Source organism: Penicillium argentinense (genome assembly GCF_028826775.1).
Source record: "Penicillium argentinense strain IBT 30761 chromosome Unknown utg000009l_segment0_segment0, whole genome shotgun sequence".
NCBI classification, from domain to species: Eukaryota; Fungi; Ascomycota; class Eurotiomycetes; order Eurotiales; family Aspergillaceae; genus Penicillium; species Penicillium argentinense.
The window spans coordinates 1266603-1286614 of record NW_026622668.1 but is presented as its reverse complement, the minus strand read 5'-3'; the positions used below and the strand labels follow the sequence as shown (position 1 = coordinate 1286614).

The 20012-nt window shown below is 47.1% G+C and overlaps 8 protein-coding genes across 8 annotated transcripts; 4 read left to right on the top strand and 4 right to left on the bottom strand.

The window, feature by feature from the left end:
* Window positions 1-60: 60 nt before the first annotated feature.
* N7532_008081 (GATA transcription factor LreB) lies at window positions 61-1252 on the top strand (the record flags this gene model as incomplete). Its single annotated transcript, XM_056620573.1, has 2 exons — window positions 61-1147; window positions 1209-1252. 2 exons carry the CDS (start codon window positions 61-63, stop codon window positions 1250-1252), a joined length of 1131 nt encoding a protein of 376 aa, XP_056471379.1.
* Window positions 1253-1903: 651 nt separating this feature from the next.
* On the bottom strand, window positions 1904-2991 carry N7532_008080 (uncharacterized protein; the record flags this gene model as incomplete). The annotated part of the gene is made up of 3 exons (XM_056620572.1): window positions 1904-2330; window positions 2381-2680; window positions 2753-2991. 3 exons carry the CDS (start codon window positions 2989-2991, stop codon window positions 1904-1906), a joined length of 966 nt encoding a protein of 321 aa, XP_056471378.1.
* A 2281-nt stretch (window positions 2992-5272) lies between these two features.
* Window positions 5273-5920, top strand: N7532_008079 (uncharacterized protein; the record flags this gene model as incomplete). The annotated part of the gene is made up of 1 exon (XM_056620571.1): window positions 5273-5920. One exon carries the CDS (start codon window positions 5273-5275, stop codon window positions 5918-5920), a length of 648 nt encoding a protein of 215 aa, XP_056471377.1.
* Window positions 5921-8576: 2656 nt separating this feature from the next.
* Window positions 8577-9707, top strand: N7532_008078 (Mitochondrial phosphate carrier protein; the record flags this gene model as incomplete). The annotated part of the gene is made up of 4 exons (XM_056620570.1): window positions 8577-8710; window positions 8795-9214; window positions 9276-9628; window positions 9694-9707. 4 exons carry the CDS (start codon window positions 8577-8579, stop codon window positions 9705-9707), a joined length of 921 nt encoding a protein of 306 aa, XP_056471376.1.
* A 962-nt stretch (window positions 9708-10669) lies between these two features.
* N7532_008077 (alpha/beta hydrolase) lies at window positions 10670-12041 on the bottom strand (the record flags this gene model as incomplete). Its single annotated transcript, XM_056620569.1, has 6 exons — window positions 10670-10894; window positions 10945-11294; window positions 11438-11543; window positions 11664-11783; window positions 11860-12005; window positions 12035-12041. 6 exons carry the CDS (start codon window positions 12039-12041, stop codon window positions 10670-10672), a joined length of 954 nt encoding a protein of 317 aa, XP_056471375.1.
* A 1264-nt stretch (window positions 12042-13305) lies between these two features.
* Window positions 13306-13840, bottom strand: N7532_008076 (uncharacterized protein; the record flags this gene model as incomplete). Its single annotated transcript, XM_056620568.1, has 2 exons — window positions 13306-13674; window positions 13832-13840. 2 exons carry the CDS (start codon window positions 13838-13840, stop codon window positions 13306-13308), a joined length of 378 nt encoding a protein of 125 aa, XP_056471374.1.
* Window positions 13841-14427: 587 nt separating this feature from the next.
* On the bottom strand, window positions 14428-15966 carry N7532_008075 (sugar porter family MFS transporter; the record flags this gene model as incomplete). Its single annotated transcript, XM_056620567.1, has 1 exon — window positions 14428-15966. The coding sequence occupies one exon, from the start codon at window positions 15964-15966 to the stop codon at window positions 14428-14430; it is 1539 nt and encodes a 512-aa protein (XP_056471373.1).
* Window positions 15967-16646: 680 nt separating this feature from the next.
* N7532_008074 (uncharacterized protein) lies at window positions 16647-17691 on the top strand (the record flags this gene model as incomplete). Its single annotated transcript, XM_056620566.1, has 3 exons — window positions 16647-16744; window positions 16803-16816; window positions 16868-17691. The coding sequence occupies 3 exons, from the start codon at window positions 16647-16649 to the stop codon at window positions 17689-17691; spliced, it is 936 nt and encodes a 311-aa protein (XP_056471372.1).
* Window positions 17692-20012: the final 2321 nt, after the last annotated feature.

Here is a 20012-nt window from a genome sequence, read left to right as displayed (position 1 = left end):
TCGCTTCCCGATCAAAGTCCTCTTGATATAGCATTAAGCCAACAACAGCCCTACAACAACATGTCCTTGCCCGCCCCACAGTCGCGGACTGGCTCCAACGCGGGGAACCAGGGTTACCTGGTGAACCAACAGAATATGGTCGGGTCATACAGACACTATGGGATGCAGGGACCACAGCAAGAAGGATACAGTACCCAGAATGATCCGGGGTGGATCCAGCGAGTGTTGGAGGAAATGAAGGACATGCTCGTCCTTCTCAACGCTAAGGGCCGCATCAACTATGCGTCGCCATCCGCCAAACAGATCACCGGTCGCGCAGCGAACCAGTTCGAGGGCAGCTTCCTTACCCAATACATACATCAAGGCGACAAGCATATATTCTTGCGTGACATGGTCGAGTCGGTCGAGTGCAACCAGCCGTTCCGAACTCATGTGCGATTCCAAAAAGCCAACAACACATACTGCTTGCTAGAAATCTATGGGCATCCCCATATCGCCAATCCAAATCCTTCCCAGGAAAGTAGCGGAGCTAGCCAGGATCGTTGCATGGGATTCTTCCTCACGTGTCGGCCCTATCCGCTCAAAAATTCACAACTTCTCGACTCCTTCCTTGAACACAAAATTGAAAACGCGCGTCTGGTACAGCAAATCACCAAACTGAAACAGGAGGAAGAGGAGGAGGCAAACATGTCGCGCATGTCTTATAACAGGGTGGAAGTGGGTAAGCCTTGGGGCGAGAATCCATCTACTACTGCACGACAGGTGGTCTTGAGCGACCAGGAGTCTACCGAGACCGTAGCTCCAAACTCGGACTCGTCTGACGAAAACCCCTCTCTTGATTACTTTGCGAATAATGCTCCGCGTGCCGAAAACCTGTCCCATATTGATGGTATTGAAGTCATGACCGGCCTCTACTATGGCGATGGAGAAAGATCACAGGGTCTCAGTACTGGCGTCAACCCAGGCAGATTGGTTCACTGCGATATCGATATCACTACTGCAGCAGATCAAGCACGCAACGCCCAAGAGGGTGACCGACGAAAGAGGCTGAAGGACCAACACGTCTGTGGTGATTGTGGCACAGCCGACTCTCCTGAATGGAGAAAGGGCCCCAATGGACCTAAAACTCTCTGTAATGCCTGCGGCTGTAAGTTCAAAAGTTTGTACTTTCTCAGGAGTCGCCATAGGCTAAAAAAAACACATTGCAGTACGCTGGTCCAAAAAGGAGAAGAAACGGCAAGAGTCCACCTAAGTCTTCCTGTCAAGTTTCTAAGGCGATTGGGGTTTCTTTTTTCTTTCTCTTCCTCTCCTTGGTTTGGCGACTTTTGTCCGGATACCAATCTCGGCTTTCTCATCATCACCTGGCACCCCTTTTAAGTATTAACCCCTTGGTGGACCAAATCATTGCAGTGTTGATAGCACTGGAACCACAGCGGCTTCGTGCTTGACACTCGGTACAGTATCTCAACGAAGTCATGATCGTTTTGTATTTCGAATCTGCTTGGGATGTGGTGTGCATTCTATTTGGGTGTTTTCTGAAGTCTATTTGTTGTTTTGCACATGATTTATCAGCATACGAAATAGGAACACTAAAGTTAGCTTTTTTGTATTTCATGATGAATGATTCAATGTAGAAAGATTAAGATGACAGTCTCCAGGCCCCCGGGGGTCTGGAATGTTTCATACTCGCACGCCATCAGATGATATGTACTGCTGTTTGTATATTGATGCTTCAAAGGCCATCAAAGATGGGCCCAGTCCCACTAGAAGAGGTACTCGGGAGAAGGATGAAAAATCTGGTTGCTATCACCAGACAATTTTGAAAATGAGGGGAATATGTATGAACAACAAAGGATGGTATCATAGAAAAATCAGGTTTAGAACGCATGCACGAGAAGAAAGCTCAGTTCTTCATTGCCTTCTTTGGAGGTGGCGGGAAATACATAGGCTGGGCAGGTGGCGTCTGCGCCTCTGTCGTTTGCGGCTGACAAGGTATCTGGGGTGTAGGCATGCTCGAGTTATCTCTTAGTGGGAGATCGGATGAGGTGCTACCACTTCCGAGACGGTTGAATGCCAGATGGCGGGGCGTGAATGGCGAGATTGGAGCTCCGTGCCTCACGGCGGGCGAAGCGACCATTGGAGGAAATCCGGGGGTTCGAGGGACCATTCCAGCAGCCGACATGGGAATCATGCTGGGTGATTTGAGGATTTCTTCCTCGAATTCCTTCTCGATACGTTTCTCCTCTCTTGCTTCCAGAACTTGCTCCTTTTCTTCTTGGGTGATGAAGCAGGAGTGGACGCTGATTCCGAATTCCGCCACATAGATCACGCTGCGTGGGTTAGCCTTGCTATCTATGCTTCGGGGGTTGGTTCAACGTACATCACAATAACGGTGATTGCGAAAAGCGACTTGGCTTGAGCACAGTATCCAATATTTGACGGTTGAGCAGCAACACTGCAGCTTTTTGTAATATACCATGGCGGCCCAGGCTGGGGATGTTGCGGGTCGGACATATCACTGCCTGCTTGATAACGGGCCGCGACAATGTAGAGTGCCACAAGAGATCCGTGAATTGTCGCTGCGATCGGAGGATGGAACAGATGCATCGCATGGAGAGGCAGCTTGACGATCAAGAAGAATGTGCTCAAAACACCAAGGACCAGGTTGTAGTTGGTGATGCTATTTCCCGCCATTGGTTTAGTTATCCGCTCGTTTTTTATACGTTGGTCGACGAAGCCAAGGAATACATACAAATCTGACCAGACAATAGGGGCCTTGTAGGGACGGTGATTGGCAGCTGCATAGAGTGCCTCATCTGGGGCGCTATTAAAGCCATTGTCGGCACCATCCTGCCATAGCAATGACCGGTAGAGGTTGTGTGAGGCGATACCCGTAAGAGTCAAGACGACGATGGTAAATGGGAATTCAACGGCCATCAACCAGTACGTCAACTTGTAGTGCCGATGCTGCCTGGGGAAGAAGAACTGCATGGTGGCAGTGACGAGCGGGCGCGATCACCTACCGCCGAAGCGCTTCTGTTCCAAGACAGCCGTTTCGCGGGAGAAGTGATGGCAAGATTAATGAAGTATAATGCGATTCGGCCAGGCCGGCTGGCTAAGATACCCAGTCCTTAGCATGTAAATCGCCAGAGGTTGATAGCTTTGCACGAAAGGCAGAGAGTTCAGTAACGCACGAGTTTGGGCGATCTGGGCGATGGGCGTTAGATATGAGCTCGAAAACCCCAGGCCACCGACACTGCTGTCGCCCATGGCCGGGGCCGCAGAGAGGGGCACGAATCAGCAGCGTCAACGGATGCAGAGAGCCCTGGCAGTGTTTTTGAAAGATGCGTCTGACCAATGCTTGACGGCGGCAAAGCGCCAGCACCAGCACCCCGGCATGCCTGTGGCACCAATGGGAGGCCGACAGTGAGGGTGCGCTGCCGGTCGTCACACACTAGCGAGTGTGATGGGAGGACGGATCTGCACGAGCGCTCCGCTGAGAACTTCAGCACACGAACTCGGACGTGCTAGTTGCATAGCGACGAGTGGTGTTGGGCGAAACGCTATGGTGGAGAAGGCAAGCTGTCCCTCTGTGATCTTGCGTGCATCTCTCGTCGTCGCTTCCCGAGTGCTTGCAGCCGTCCCATCCCAAGGCACTTGATCCCTGTCATCGGAGTCAGCATGATATTGTTAAACACTAAGACGGCAGATAAAATTTAAAAAGATAAATAAACTCACCATGGGGAGTATGTTGTAATGGTATGAGGTCGAGTGCGGAGTGGTCTACAGCGTTGAGAGGCCCTGCGTCGAGAATAGAGCTCTGGTCATGTGGTCGACTGCACTGTGATTCCCACGCAGCTTCGACTTGTTCCAGGCACACCTTGACTGTCTCTTCCCGCTCGATTGCACATTCGCACATTGCATAGTCCGGCCCACCGGATCCTGGCCTTTTCCTCTCACTTGTTGCGCACTCGACCGACTTGAACAACCCCCGCAGCCCGACTTGCTCCGCCGGCGCTAATGCACCGCGGCGTTTCGCTTACCCTGCCAGACGTTGGTATTGATAACAACCATGAATTACGTAGGCGCGAGTAGGGATACTTCACTTCGCTTGGGAGTTCAAGATAGGCTTCTCTTTGCATTTCCCACCCAAAATGGATTATATGTTCCTGTACGTACCGGATTTTAGGCCACTGTCGTGACTTTCCTGATCGGGATGCCGCCGCTTTAACGAGCGCACTCATGGTTTTGCTCACTGAGTATTCACAGCACAGGTTGACAGCTCACAGATCACTTCGGAGTGCATAGTAATATATCATGCGACGCTCAGTGAGCACTCTAGTCAGCTCAGTGAACAATTCGGTCAGGCCAGGGATCACTCCGGCCAGGCTCAAGGATCACTCTGGCTAGACAGTGAGTAGCATGAGTAAACAGAATCAAGTCATGTGACATTAGTATTTACCCGTCACGAATTTATTTTGCGATGCTAGCGTCGGGCCCTAATGACTTATCCATTAAATGACTACCAATGTTTTCAACACTCCACCTTCTTTCTGAGCTAATTGGTCTTTATTATTCGGAAAACTGATGACGAATGAAAATATACGGCTTTTACCTTTGGTGGCCAATGCAGATTTTTCTTAGAAAATAGCTCTCATGGCCATCAATCTGAGAGGTATAAATGCAGCATACCCTCCTTCCAAGCTTGATGACCCATGGCGGAAATTACGGAGGAGTTTGCAACTGAAGCAGTTCGCTTTCTGTTCCATTTTTGGTTCCTTTTGCAGTCATTGTGTTATTTTTTTTGCTTTCCGTTTCTCAGTATGGGGGCCGCACATCGGAGTTGCGACTTAGCAAGAGAAAGACGCCGTGCGCAGCGCAAAGAGACTGGTTTTTGTCCTGAAACACACCGAGCGGATGATGCCATTCGTGACAAGCATAAGCGGACAAATGATGTCAAAGACCCTCATCACAAGTACGTCCGACTATAGATTGAGTAAGTGTGCAGGTCTACACTATGTTTCATAACATTTTAATGAGTTTCAGGTTTCTCATTGACAGCGGAAGAGCCGCGGAAGCTTATGAACTAAAAAGGGGATGTCCACCTCGACCAACGGTGACGATAACAACCCCGTGGCACTTTCTGACCTTATGAAGACCAGCGGTTTGGACAGGAGCCTCATTAGTGCCATCATGGACTACCACTGCTACCAGGGCTCCCGCCGTCGAGCCTCAGCAAGGCTTCTACACCCCCACAAATCTTAGTTACAACATGGTCGACCCAAAGGTCATCGCAACCCTCACTTGCTGGCACGATATTGTTGGACCTGCTTATGGCTCACTTCATCGGGTCCTGACTAGCGGTCCCAATGGCCCTGAGGGAAGCGGGAAGAAGACGGCGTTCCAGGTCACCCACAACACCACGCAGAGCTTCTACGACTGGCTTGAATCACGTCCCAAGCAACGCGCGAGCTTCAACGGGTACATGGCCGCAGTTCATGCAGACACGATGAAATGGCTTGACGTGGTGAACGTTAATGAGGAAATCGCACACAACGCGCACGAGAACGATGTGGTCTTTGTCGATGTCGGTGGCGGCGACGGTTCGCAGTCTATCGAGGTGCAAAAGGTACACATTCTCGGCGGTAAGATAATTATGCAGGATCGTGTCGCCGTTGTCGAGGCGGCGACAAAGGCACACGAGGCCGGCGTGGAGACCAAGACATACGACTTCTTCACTGAACAGCCTGTCAAAGGAGCCCGGGCCTATTTCATCCAGTTCGTCCTTCTCAACTGGGCCGACGACGACTGCGTGCGCATTTTCGCCACCCAGGCTTCCACCATGGGTCGCGATAGCGTGCTGATGATCGTTGACTACGTGCAAGGGCACAGGTGGGAGACCAGGAGCGAGCTCCCATAGCCGGACTTGTGGACTCCCGCGGGAGATTTGGCCGCGCGATTCGTTCAAAAATACCGTAGGTCGGTCCGCTGCCAATTATCGCGAGCTTCTGAAACACTCTGGCTTGGAGTTGACGGAAGTCAGGGTCTTCACCCAGTTTGGCCAGGCGGTTATCATGGCCAAGAAGCCCAATTCAGCCGTGGATGGCTCTTGAGATGCAATCACAGCTTCCTAGCTACCGCAAGCCTGTAATTTTCAGTTTTTCATGCCATTTCTTAACTTGCAACCTACAAATTGGTTTCTTTTTAAAAGTAAGCACTGTTGTCGCTGTTGCTTGTGTATATGTAGCGTGAAAGGAATGGTACTTCTACGCTAGGTGAAGCACAAAAAAAGGATTATAACGTAATTCACCACCGAGTGAGTCACCCACCCAACTACTTTCTACTATATAGTGCATTTTATCAACATTTTATCAACCATAAAGCCAATATTTATTGATCAATCTCTAATTGGACATGCATTTCTCTTTTGCCCTATCTCTCCACCTGTACATTTTGGTAGGCGTCGTTGTGATGGTGCTACATCAGTTTGAATATGCTGCGTTGGTAGTGCTGATAGTAGTGCTGATGCTTGTGGTATAGGCTCAGAGGTTTGTATGAGCTTATGAGCTTTCTGCCCTGATAATCCTCCATCATGTGGTATTGTCTATTTGATTGATGTCGCTTTTGCTTCTTTTCCTCTAGCTCAGCACAAAAACCTTTGTTTTCTTGCTTGGTAAAATGTAGCTCTGTTATTACTTGCCCAAGTGCTTTATATGCCTGGTCAACCACTTGATTTGTAGGCATTGGCGGACTTTCTGATTGATATTTAAGTAATGTTTTGGCTGATATTGTGTGCTTTGTGAGCTGTGCAATATGTATAGGTGTTGTAGGGTAGTAAATGCTTGATTGGCTTGAAGGTCGCTCAGGTACTGGTGTTGGTGTTCGAAGCTGATTATTGAGCTTATTAAGCACTGATTCAGGGTTTATTGGCACTAAACCAGCTGCTTTAAAGCTATTTTTGATTGTATCCGATTTAAATGCGTCAATGCGAGCTTGTGGGTATGCTGCGAGGAAATCATGCTTGTTGATATGATTGACACCAAGCTGTATTTTTTGGTCAACTAAGCTTTTGTATGAGTGCTTTAGTAATGCAAAAAAACCTAATATTGAGGGGCTGTAAAGGTGTGAGCTATGAGCTGGCATACAGATTGGCATAATCTTATTTTCTGAGCAAAGATGATCGAATTATGGTGTTAAATGACTGCCGTGGCCGTCGAGGACTAGTAGTCGATATTGACCGAGTGTACGGGGTTTTGTCGATGGAATAAACACTTTTTGAAGCCACCAAAGGCCTATTTCATCAGTTTTCCACCCATTTGCGCTAACCTTGAAGTGCCAGCCAGATGGAAGATCATCAAACCATGATTCTTTATAGACTTTGCCTTTAAAGATAACCATTGGTGGAAGCGCTCACTCTGAAGCGCTGATTGACTCAATCACGATTAACCAGGTGCGATTTCCTGGCTGTAGAACCGATCTCCAACCGTAATATCCTGCTCGCGTAATAACTTTTGCAGTTCCGGTAAGGCCCATCACAAAGCTGGTCTCATCAAAGTTATAGATATCCTCCGATAGAATACCGTATGTAGTGATCGAGTTTGTACAGTAGTAAACCACTCGCATAGGACCTTTGGATCCTCCTGTTGTGCGTGTTTATAATTATATCGCCGAGAAAAGCGAGATTTAATCTCCGGATGGTGTTTAACAAATTTTGTGGCCCAATTTTGGCCTATCAGTAGTGTTGCTTGTACCGCGATGTTGTAGTAATAAATCAGTCATCTCTCACACTATTGAGGCCTAGGTGCTCCACCACGACCATACATCGATAGAATCCATTGTAGAAGCGAGTTTTCTCTATTTCTGTCAATTTATGATCATTTGAGCGCGTTTCACCACGACTTGTAGTACCGCGGAGCGGACGCGTGAGCGTACAACGATTGACCTTGAATTGCTCTGCAGCCTGCCGAATTGAGCTGAATTCCTGGTTTTCTATGGCTTGTATGGCCAATAAGATGCAGCCCTCTTATTGTACAGCATCCTAGCTTGATCTGACTCGATTTGGATACATGGTTGTTGATAGAAGATAGAAGAACGCGTGGAGACATGATCTTTTGGGTGGCTCACTCGCCGGTGTGGCTCACTCAGTGGTGAATTACAATATATGAAAAAGCAGTGTTCAAAAAAGGCCGACTTGCTTATTATCGGGGGCAGATATTCCCAAAGCATTTATATAATAGCGGTGTAACCGAAAATTTTTGATGTTACTTGGTGACCGTGTAATACACATACATACGTTACTGCGCCTTACTTGCCCCATTCGACGGGGTGATCCAAGGAAGTCGGTCCCACATAGTCTGAGAGGGGATCCCGAAGGTCCACTTAGGAGAGTCACATCACATAACAACTAGGGCGCCCAGCTAACAAAGAATTACTGTACAGTATCACGGGATAACTGTCAGGTGATCTGCTATTCCGATCCTTTATATCCCCGAGCCGGTCGTCGCCGTCCCAGCCTCAGTATCACTATCGTCTTTTTGCTGTGATCGCGTCGCGCACTCAATATCACGATCACCACAATGGCTGCCGCCGCCGCCGCTTACCCCCAGCTCACCAAGAGCAAGCCTGAGGGCATCGATCTCTATGCTCGCTTCGCTCTTGCCGGTGCGCTGGGCTGCTCCATCACGCACGGTGCCTTCACTCCGGTGGACGTGTACGTGTTCTCAATTGATTCTCGGTCCAAACACAGCTCCACCCACCATTTTCTGAACTAACTGAACTGGGAATCCCCATGCAGTGTTAAGACAAGGATCCAACTCGACCCTGCCACTTACAACCGTGGCATGATTGGCAGCTTTCGCCAGGTCGTCCGCAACGAAGGTATCAGCGCTCTCGCAACAGGTATCGGCCCAACCTTCGCGGGCTATTTTATGCAGGGTGCCTTCAAATTTGGTGGCTATGAATTCTTCCAGCAGAAAATAAATGATATTTTCGGCAAGGAAAAGGCTACAGAGAATCGTACAGCTGTTTATGTTATTTCGGCTGGTACTGCTGAGTTCTTTGCCTCGATTGCATTATGCCCCTTGGAAGCGACGCGTATTCGTCTTGTCTCGACACCTGGCTTTGCCAACGGTCTGATTGGTGGCTTTGGGAAGATCCTGAAAAATGAGGGTATTGGTGCCTTTTATTCTGGCTTTGGTCCGATTCTCTTCAAGCAGTACGTTCACTCAATCAAAGAACCCCATTATAATAAAGAATAAAAGCTAATCCTAAAACAGGGTTCCTTACACAATCACCAAGTTTGTTGCTTTCGAAAAGGTTTCTGAGGCTATTCTGAGCCAGTTTGACAAGCCCCAAATGTCTGCCGGTGCCTCGACCGCTGTGAACCTTGGATCTGGTCTGATTGGCGGCTTTGCAGCTGCCATCGTGTCGCAGCCTGCTGATACTATGCTTTCCAAGATCAACAAGACGAAGGGTCTGCCGGGTGAGAGCACTGTCTCTCGGCTGGTTAAGATCGCCGGTGAGCTTGGTCTCCGTGGATCTTTCGCTGGTCTCCCCACTCGTCTGTTCATGGTTGGTGGCCTCACTGCGGGCCAGTTCGCCATATACGGCGATATCAAGAAGCTCCTTGGTAAGTGTGTTTCTTGTTCTTCGATTGCTCGGCTTGATATGGAGATAAACTAACCTGTTCTACAGGTGCTACGAAATAGAGAGACAGGGCCGCGAGATATCATCCGCCAGCTTCGCCGAGTTTAGTCCAAATTTTAGATCATCCAACCATTATAGAGATTATGCTTAGCTCTATCATAGATATCTACTTGTTTGATAACGCCTCTCGTGCATTATTAAGAATTTGATTTAAGCGGAATCGACCCCTGATAACGTCATCCCTACATGCTCATCTACTTCTGGCCTGGCATCACGTTTATAATCGTCACCGTAATCCCTAAAGACCGCCTGACGACCGCCACTTGTTTCACGTCCTTTATAGTCGCTTTTTAAGCACTGGAAAGCTTGTTGAGACATAACTCAGCGTCAGAGGCAACTATACCTCAGCAGACGCTTCAGATAGACACGGCCACAGTTTGATATGTCCAAGAACGTGCTCAAGTTAGGAAGTAAGCTCCCACTGCACTTTTGATTCGGTACAATACATCAAGTGAATCTTAATCTTAAGCCCGGTCGAGGGTGCTTTTGGTGAGAAGGTCGATGGCAACGGTGTTACCAGTTCGCGAACTTCCAACACGCGGATCAGTTTCAGTCCGCTGCACTCATCCCTGGTCGATGCAAAGCTGCAAGTCTGGCGAGGTCATAGTGCTCAACAGGGTTGAGCTCAATGTGGGAGCTGCAAGGGATGATTGATACCAAAGAGGCTTGCAGCCGGTCGAGCACACACAACCCAGAAATGACGCGGTGGGCTGTCTTTGTATCAGTGGTTACTTCTTTTGTTTTTTGATAGCTTCCGTCCTTTATTGAAACTCTAAGTCCACCATCTATTGGATAGTGGCCTGACTCATAGTTAACTTTACGCGAAGCAAATCTGATCGAGCATGATGTTCCGCAGTTTGCTCTAAGCTTAGTTTTCGCTGCTTTCAATTTCGGACAATCAAATCAATGAATCTTGTTTCTATCCAGGTTTTGGCTATATATTTATCAAGTATTCTTACGGGATTCAGAATTTCATAACATCCTTGAGAAATGCCAGCTGGTCACCCAAGAGCTCATCAAAGTTCACATCCTTCAAAATGTTCATATGGCCTCTACCTTTTACAATCTCATATTTCTTCCGTGGTGGCTGAAAGCTGTCAAATATGCACCGCTGGAACGCGGGCGGCACAATCTCGTCATCCTCAGGCATCAGAATCGTGACGGGCTTAGGGCTGACAGCCGCGAACAGCTACAGGGACTTCCACTTGGCGTGGCGGTAGAAGCTCAGGACTGTCAAACGGTCATTGAAGGTCGGGCATTCTTCTTAGCGCCGTGAACCCAGGCGGGCAAATGGTGCCTTTGCTCCGGCGTCATGTTGGACAGATACTTGAAGTGCATGAGGTGCCCTCCCTTATCGTTGAGAAGTGGAATGTACTCAGGCAGATTGCCACCAAGCTGCTTAGCGCGATCTGCGATCGCATGCGCGACGATGACTGCCTCGTCTAGTGGATTGAGACACCAATATGGCATCAGACTCTGCGCGATAACCGCCTTGACGCGTTTATCAAAGGCAGCAGCCTCGAGAGCGATGCCGGAGCTATAGAACAAGCCCCAAATAGCGATGCGGTTTGGGTCGACCCAGCCTCCGTCTTACAGGAACTCTTTAACCCCATTAATACTGATCAGTATACGTAGACTGAGCACAAAGGAAAAGTTATTTAGGTACTCACAGTGACAGCATCGCGGTTGTCCTCGGCTATCTTCTGTGGGTCGAGATCGTTTCAAGGTAGACCGTCGCTCTGACCCAGCGTGCGTGAGTCATAGACCAGTGCTGTCACGCCATTCTTTCCGAACCATTCCGCTACGCTCGCCACGAAGATCCCCTTTGGGCTGTTGAACTAGTGGGGAGAGGAATTAGTTTTAGGTAAAGAACGAGCTGAAGGCAACTTCTTGGAAGGACTTCAGGCTGATAAGATTAAGGTCTTTAGGAGAGATTGTCTTGGGAAATATTTGTACACCTTGCCCCACATTGATTGAAAGCCTCCGAGCGTCATGAAAAAAGCTGAGCCGTACCACGAGATATCGTCAATGCTCTTGAATTCATTGGTGATCTTTGGAATCGCAGTCGCAACGATGGTCTAAATCGAAAATTAGCATTCCACTGTGTAATTTCGCATCATACAACCACGCGGAAATCTGAAGCGGTAATCTTACCTGGTTCAAAGAAAAGAGAAAAACACTGAGTACGAGCGCAACGACGATGAATGCGAGCATGACACCATATGGATATTCCGTGGTATCCTGTGGCTCAGATGCTTCATCCGCAGCTTCTTCATCGGTAGCAGTCTCACCGTTTTCGACTGTGAATTCCTTTTTCTCTGTCTCCTACGCGACATTAGAAGACGACCTAGTGGATCGCTCGTTAAGCTCGAAGTTCTGCTTTCCATTTTCAGCCTCGTGATGAGGTGTTGTTTCTCCGCTTGCATCGCGATTCTGTGCGTCCGGCAAGGGAGCTGTTTAGGGTGACATTTTGCCGTATGGCGCTGTCCTTTCGGCTTGGAATGGGAATCCGTCTATGTTAGTGGGTTGTTGGAAAGATGCCAAAAAGTTAATCTGGAAAAATAATGGCTTCTGCCAATGTGAAAAAGAAATATGGCCATTAAGACTTGAACTCTGTTCAACAAGACAAAGAGACCTGGAGCTAAGCTCGGCGTTTTGCGCCCGTAAATCCGGAGGTAAGTCCTTAAATCCGTGATCGACATCCCTGTCCGATGGTCTGCGGATCGGCCCGATTAAAAACGCCGTGTATAGGGTCTGTATTGTATCTGTATAGTATTGTACAAACTTTTGTTTGTGGTGCGGATGTATTTTCGAGTAAGACAACCTTGACGAGAAATGGACCAAAGTCATTGAAGCCAAAGCAATTTAACAGCAAAATAACAGCAAATTAGAAACATCAGTTTGTGAAAATCATGACGATGCAGTCTGAACAGGCACTACCAAATCGGCTGTCGACCAGTGATACATGGCAGACTAGTAGCTCAGGATGGCTGAGTTCACCTTTAATCCCGGCAAAATTTATTTTCTCTATTAAATTTCACACCCTTCACACTTCAAAACTGATATTACTTATACTAGTACTTTTCAACGAATGATAATCTCGGTTGGATTCCTCGAGACGCAGCCAAAGAATACTCTTTGAACTTGAAAGACAAATCATTGCCAAAAAATAATGAAATTCAGGACTAACAAAATATAGTCGAACTGTACGAAGTGAATTGATCAATTTCATATTATAGGACTCAACATTCGCAGTAATGACCACGGAGATCTTGCATTGCAATCTCATTGTTAATCCCAGTCTCCGTCTAGGACAATTTCCTTTCCCGTTTCCTTGGCATTCAGAATTTCATCGATAGACCATGGCCGGCATACATGACCAGGGGGTATATTAGTATTGACAACCTGACTTTAGTTCTCGATTGCGTATTTTTCTGAATCGTGTTTCCAAATCCAAATACCAAGTATTCAGATTGGCTTTGTGAAGCATTTGCATCGGCAAAGCGATTGCGCATCTCATGGTTGAGGACGCCTAGCAGTTGTAGGCAAGAAGCTCTTTCAATCTTGCAGCATAACAGAAGACGTGAGATACATTCAATATCACTCAAAGACCGCGACCAACTTGAGTTTATTACGGACACGGGTCGACCAGGGCACATCCCCTTTCCTGGCAATTTGTAAGCAAGCTGCCAGAGAGACAGCATCTTCCATACCCAGTGCGGCACCATTCCCGGATGATGGAAAGAAGATGTGCGCCGTATTGTCAATTTGCACGACTCGTCCGCCCGGGGAAGTCCAGCAAAGTTGCGGCTCACGCCACACGAGTTTGAAGTTGTGGATCTGATCCTTTTTAGTCTCCTTGATCAATCGATTCGCGAATTCTGGCCAGCCATCAATCGTTGCCGTAGTCTGGAGAACAAATTCGGGCTCAAACCAGTTGGACCAGGACTCATTGCTGTTTCCACGGTTCTAGTATAGCACCAGTGATTGATATTTCTAGACAATGGTATCTTTTGAACCGTACTCGGTATGTGAGGTACCATATCATATCATCCTTTGTTTTCCCAAACAGTGCATTCACCTCTTCTCTATGAGCAGGACGACCATGAGATCAAGTGAAACGAACCCCATCCATAGTTGTGTGGAAGACATTCCATTGTCCAATGAAGGAAATTTCTCATCAATAATGGGGTCTTGAGTAGCCTGGTCGATAGCACCTGGAGTGTTTAAGACTGATCACCCCCAAGACTGTCTGGACTTACTGGCATACTAGCACAAAGAAAGAATCATTTATCAAGATTTTCAAGAACGAGAACCCATCGCCCCTTCTTTACATCATTTCACTAATGGTACAGAAGTTTAAATAGAACCTATCTGCTCCAGAATTTCGGCCGCTCTCAGGGCCTCTTCAGCGCAGCATGATCCGAGTCTTCAGGAACATGTTCAACACCTTTGTCAACCCCATCGCTCTTAACTTTGTTACAAAGAGAATAGGCTGTATGGGCATTCAATATTCATGAGCCCGCCAACGTTAGGTTAGATACCTATGATACATTAAGGATCCTTGTATCTGTGTAATCTATAGCCGCATTTAGTTGTACTCACTACTAGGGGTGGTTCTTGGCTCAAAAGATTTCGAACTGCCCCGCACCATCTCGAGGCCCACCCCTGACACTACATGTCACTGACATCCATGCCCACCACTTTCAGCTAAACAATCGATCATGCTGCATCCACCACATTCTCCCTGTGAACCACGCTCGCCTTCATTTCCACCGCCACCAACTCTTCCACTCTGCTATGCAGACTTGCCCGAACAGCTTCTTGAACATTCTTGTCAGTGCTTTCCCTCACAACCTTGAGAAGATTCGGTGTCTGCCCGTCTCTGCTGAACAACAAATCCACTGCTTCCAGTGGCAATTGGTTTGTCTCTGGGAAAAAGAAGTACACGACCGGAATTGCAGCAAAGTTGAGTACTGCAAAGACAATGTATGACTTATACCCAATGTTCGTAATCAACACAGGCGTAATCTCCACAACTAAAAATGTGAAAGCCCATTGTGAGACAACACCAATGGCACCACCTCTCACACGAAGCTTCAGTGGAAGGATCTCGGATGGGTAAATCCACATATTTGCCTGCCACCCAACGGTAAAGAAGGTGTAGAAGATATAAAGTACAACAACTGCACCGTAACCCAGACTCTTGGTACCTATTCCGACAAACACTGCGGAAAGTGCCATGCACAATGCCATACCAGCAGATCCAAAAATGAAAAGTTGGCGACGACCAAATCTATCAACAGCCCACCAAGCAATCAGGCTTGAGAGGAAGAAATAGACTTGATTTCCACCAGAGACCAGAAGTGCATCATGACGACTTAATCCGATGGAATGTTGAAACACGTATGGGCCAAGGCTGGAAATAACATTGGAACCAGTCAACTGTTGCATAGCATTGACCCAGAAGGCGATGATGACTCTTGTTCGTCCAGAGACACCACCGTTTTTGAAGATATCTGACCAGCTGCCATGTTTAGCTTCGATCTCAACCGCGTATTTGACTTGACCAATCTCTTCAGCAACGTCTTCAACCCCTCTGAGAGCAGCAAGACTTCTTGCGGCGTCCTGAAACCTGCCCTCTCTAACGAGGAATCGCGGTGATTCGGGGAGGAATGGTATGTAGCATCCAATGATGATGCAAAAGAAAATCTGGAAGGCGCAGGGAAATCTCCATTGCACAGAGCCGGAGTAGGAAGCCATGCCGTAGTCCAACCAGTTGGCGATAATCAATCCAAGGATGAGATTAGACAGCTGCATAGCCGCCATTCGACCTCGAGACTTAGGGTTGGCACATTCTGCGAGCCAGACGGGAATAACGGTAGTCATCATTCCCAAGCCGATTCCAGATACAACTCTGCCGATCAGGAATTGCACCACACCAAAGGAGGTGGTTTGAATGATAGCGCCAATAGAGATGATTATAGCTCCTTTCATGACATTTGGCTTTCGACCAAATTTATCGCCAAAGAGAAAAATGTAAAGTGCACCAATCATGGCTCCGAGCTCATATGAGGAGATGAGGAATCCCAGCAGAGATGCACCTGGATTGCCGAATTGGTTGAGAAATTCGCTTGATGTGGTGAGGCCTCCCATGAAGCCAAGGTCGTAACCGAAGAGGAGAAAACCAAGACCGCAGCAAAGGGTAACAGCATACACGAGGGGTTGGCCTTTGAGGCCGACAAATGTAGGTGAAGACATTGTGGCTTCCTGGTGAGGTTGCAAGGAGCGAGTAATATGGTTGGTTCTGAACTATTGCTTCTCGTGGAGGTCGAAGAGTTATTTATCAGCTAGTTGTAGAATCCCAAAAACCGACCATCTCAGAGCCTCATGCTGCTAAGCAATAACCGATAGTGTCTCTTCCCCATGGGGAAGATGTTCTAAGCTTCACGAGCTAAGATTTGATAGAGCAGCAGCATGGTGACAACCCTGACTCCTGGAAAGGCACGGGTATAGCAGGCGAATGATGATTTATTACACACGATCATTCGCGACCTGGATTATATGGCGGAATCCGTGGGTAGGTAAAATTCAACACCACCTTCGCCTTTCCCGCAATGTACTAACATCTAATTCTAATTTACCGAGGCCACACATTTAGAATAGGGCTAGCCTCTGTCCCTACGAGCCAGATCCGTCAATCGCTGATATAATGATACTTGGTCCACATCGGCAACTGAGGTAACATTGGCCCTATTTCGGGTTACGCCCAATTTCCTGCCATAGCCGTTCATTACTGGCACAACCGACAACCGGTAAATGACGTCGAGCCATGGTTTTGTCATGATTCTGCCAACTCGAACTACTTGTACGTTAGTTTAAATATCTAGTAACAGGCGGACACTGGGGACTCAACGTATCTTCTCACAGTGCTTTTCACCATGACATCTTCCGCCAATACCATAATTCAACAGCATGGAGATATCGCCTCGACGCCATCGCAAGTCTTCGGTAAAGGCAACTTGATTTTGAGAATTGGGTAAGAGCAAAGTCATTTGAATTATGACCTCGACTAATGCACACCTGAATACGTGCAGGAATGGTGGCGCAGGTAAAGTGCATGGATGTTGGTTACGACCATAATAGGACTAATGTGATGCAGGTGGAACAGGATTGCTCGAAGCCCTTGCAAAGGACTATCTATTGGTTCAGAAGAATGCCGGGAGGATTGAATGGATTTGTAATCATTCACGGAACACCCAGTTGGCACTTCTGAGTGGATATGTTGATATTGCCCTCACATACGAACGCGAACAAGAGGAAATAGCTGTGTCAGAGGGCTGGGCCAAAAGCGCGGGTTGCATATTCCACGATCACTTCTGTCTGGTTGGCCCAGAGCACGACCCGGCCAATGCCAAAGACGCGAACTCCATTGAAGAGGCCTTCGACCGAATTGCGAAGAGCCAGTCTTTATTTCACAGTAGAGACGATGGATCCGCCACTATGTGCAAAGAACATGATATCTGGCGCCGGTGTCATAGGACCCCATGGAATGATACACCGGGCTCCTCATCGTGGTACATCAAGGCTAAGCATAACCCGGCCGATGCTATAAGCTTCGCTACTGCTGCTGGGGCCTACACCCTCAATGATCGATCAACATTTTTAGATCAAGTGAGCTGTGGTAGGGTTCGAGGCTCGACTGTGTTTTTTGAACCAACAGACCCTTTCCATCCACTCATGAATTCATGTTACGTTCTCTATGCACCCCAGTCCTCAATCTGCCGCAACGAACATGTTTCCATGTTTATCAACTATCTAAAGTCTGACCGCAGCCAAAGTTTGATTGCCAGATATGGAGTGGATAAAGCAGGAGTTCCATTATTTGCCGCAGTTAAGGATAAAATTGCGAAGTCGTCGTTGGTCCGCGGGAGAGTCAGAGATGGTCGATGGATACTGAGCGACCAGCGACTACAAAAGCTTTAGTGCGTTCTTGATACTGTACAGAGACTTCATTTTCGCATATATTTCCTGATATATGTTCTGCTCAAATAAACTATGTTATTAACATGTTCGATTGTTAGATTTAACTGTCTTAAAGATCAGGTATGAGGAAGGCAGGGTACGAGGCGATGGAAAATAAATACAACTTCCTAGAAAAGATACCTGGTCTGCGTGTCTTCAATGGTTCATCTCTATTATCTACGTTTCTATAGACTACATTTAACCGTTTCTTATATACCGAATTGAAGAGGTTGGCAATTGAACAAGGTGGAATTTAGGTGCGAAAATGGTGTGCCAGTTAGTCGATGGGACTGAAAAGACCATCGGAAAAACGAAGTATCAAATGGAAAATGCCTGGCAAATGAAGGAAAGAGGGATCATCAAGACAATGAACAAGATCAGCTTCACTGTATCTATAATTTTTTAAATATGCTTTTTGATGAAGAAGCGAGGATCCAGTAGGATTGAACGCTGAGGTGTCTCATAAGCGACAAATTGAGCAGATTGAGAGATGTTGCTGAAGAGATCTAAATGTTGAGGGTGGATGGTGATAAAATCCATGAAACAATACTGCTATCTCGATTAAAATAGCGTATTTTGAAGACCCATTGCAAGCAAGCACTCTCTGTGGTAAATTTAGCGTATTTTCAAGATTAATTATAAGGTCAAGGGATTAGGAAATACCGGGTCTCATCACATAGGTTAAGTTTCGGTAACATTATGAAATAATAAGTCCATGAACTCCAGCTTAATTTATCTTATTTGCGACACCAAAGAGCCCTAGTAAACCAAGGATAGCACAAAAATTAAGTTTTCATTGATGATATAGGTTCATAGAGACAACAACGCATAAACTTCTAACCCGGCAGCTGGACTAACAGTCTCGATACCTCCATCTGCCGGATAGACAAATGATGCGACGTCCCTTTCAGCTGGCTGATAGATATACTCTCCATCTATTCTGTCTGCATTCAATCTGACTTCTCAAAGAGAATACTATCGCTTTTCTCCGCGCAGACTACCTCATGAAGAGTTGACTGGGAACTGTTCTGGAAGGACTTATCGATGCTGTTGCAAACCGCAAGGAAGGGCGTTTTTCTTTGCCACCATATCGGTGGAAAGCAAATCTACGGCTTTTATGAGGCATCTCAGATGTCTTAGGGAAACAAATGGTGTAACTTCCTCGATGAGAAAAGTGAATAGCCACTGTGTAATAATGCCGATTCCGTCACGGACACGAAGCTCAGCGGCAACAACTCAGAGGGATAAATCCACATATTGAACTGCCATCCAATAGTGGAAAAAGCGTAGAAGATATAGAGAACAAAAAGACGATCCGCAGTCGAGATTTGTGGTACCAATTCCAAAAAAAAAACCGCCGAGAGGAGTATGCTCATCCCCATACCCAAGGACCCAAGCAAGAAAAGACAGCGTCAAAAGAACTTGTCAATCACGTACCAAGGAATTACACTACAGTGGAATAGACAACTTGTAAACCGACTGGGACCAAAAGAGACTGATAGCGATTTAGTCCAATCGAATGTTGAAAAATAACAGGAATGGCCTGTACTAGCTATGAGATACCAAACATTACCGGCCAATCAGTGCAACGGAATCAATAGGGGAAAGCAAAAGATGAAACGAAAAGAGTGGTATTCTGGTGGACTAAACTATCGAACGTCGACGGGGTTGAAATACCCTCGAGAATACCCTTGACTCGGAGGTTACATATCTGAGGTGGTGAAAAATGGCAAAAGTACGTGTCATCCATAACTAACGTGGATCCCGGCGGGTCCGTCATCCCTGCCGGTCCGTCACCCCATCAAACCTTCAAATTTTTACCCTTTTTTAAACATCATTTACCCAACCAAAACACCATTAAATTGACAAATTAAATCTTTTGCGGGCATTTAGAAAACCTATGCCCTTTTCCGCCACATTTAGAACACGTAATTTGCCGACGTACAGGGGGCAAAACAGGAAGTGTAGGTTCAACCTGGGGTTCTAGAGCAGGTGTAGTATCAGATATATGTCTTACACCACCACCTCCCTCACCACTAACATTAGTAGTGAGGTCTAAAACCTCTGTTAAACTACCTTTATTAGGTATTCGCTTCTTTGATTTCTTCCTCTTTTTCGTCTGCTTTCTGTTTCCCTCCCGTAAACGCTTTATTTCATCCCGCATTAAGATGTGCTCGTGAACTAGCTTAACCGACATATTGTAAAACTGTTGAAGATCACGTTTTGTAGGCGAAGAGATCTTATTAGCCGCTGAATTTAGACCACAATCGAGCCTAGATTTG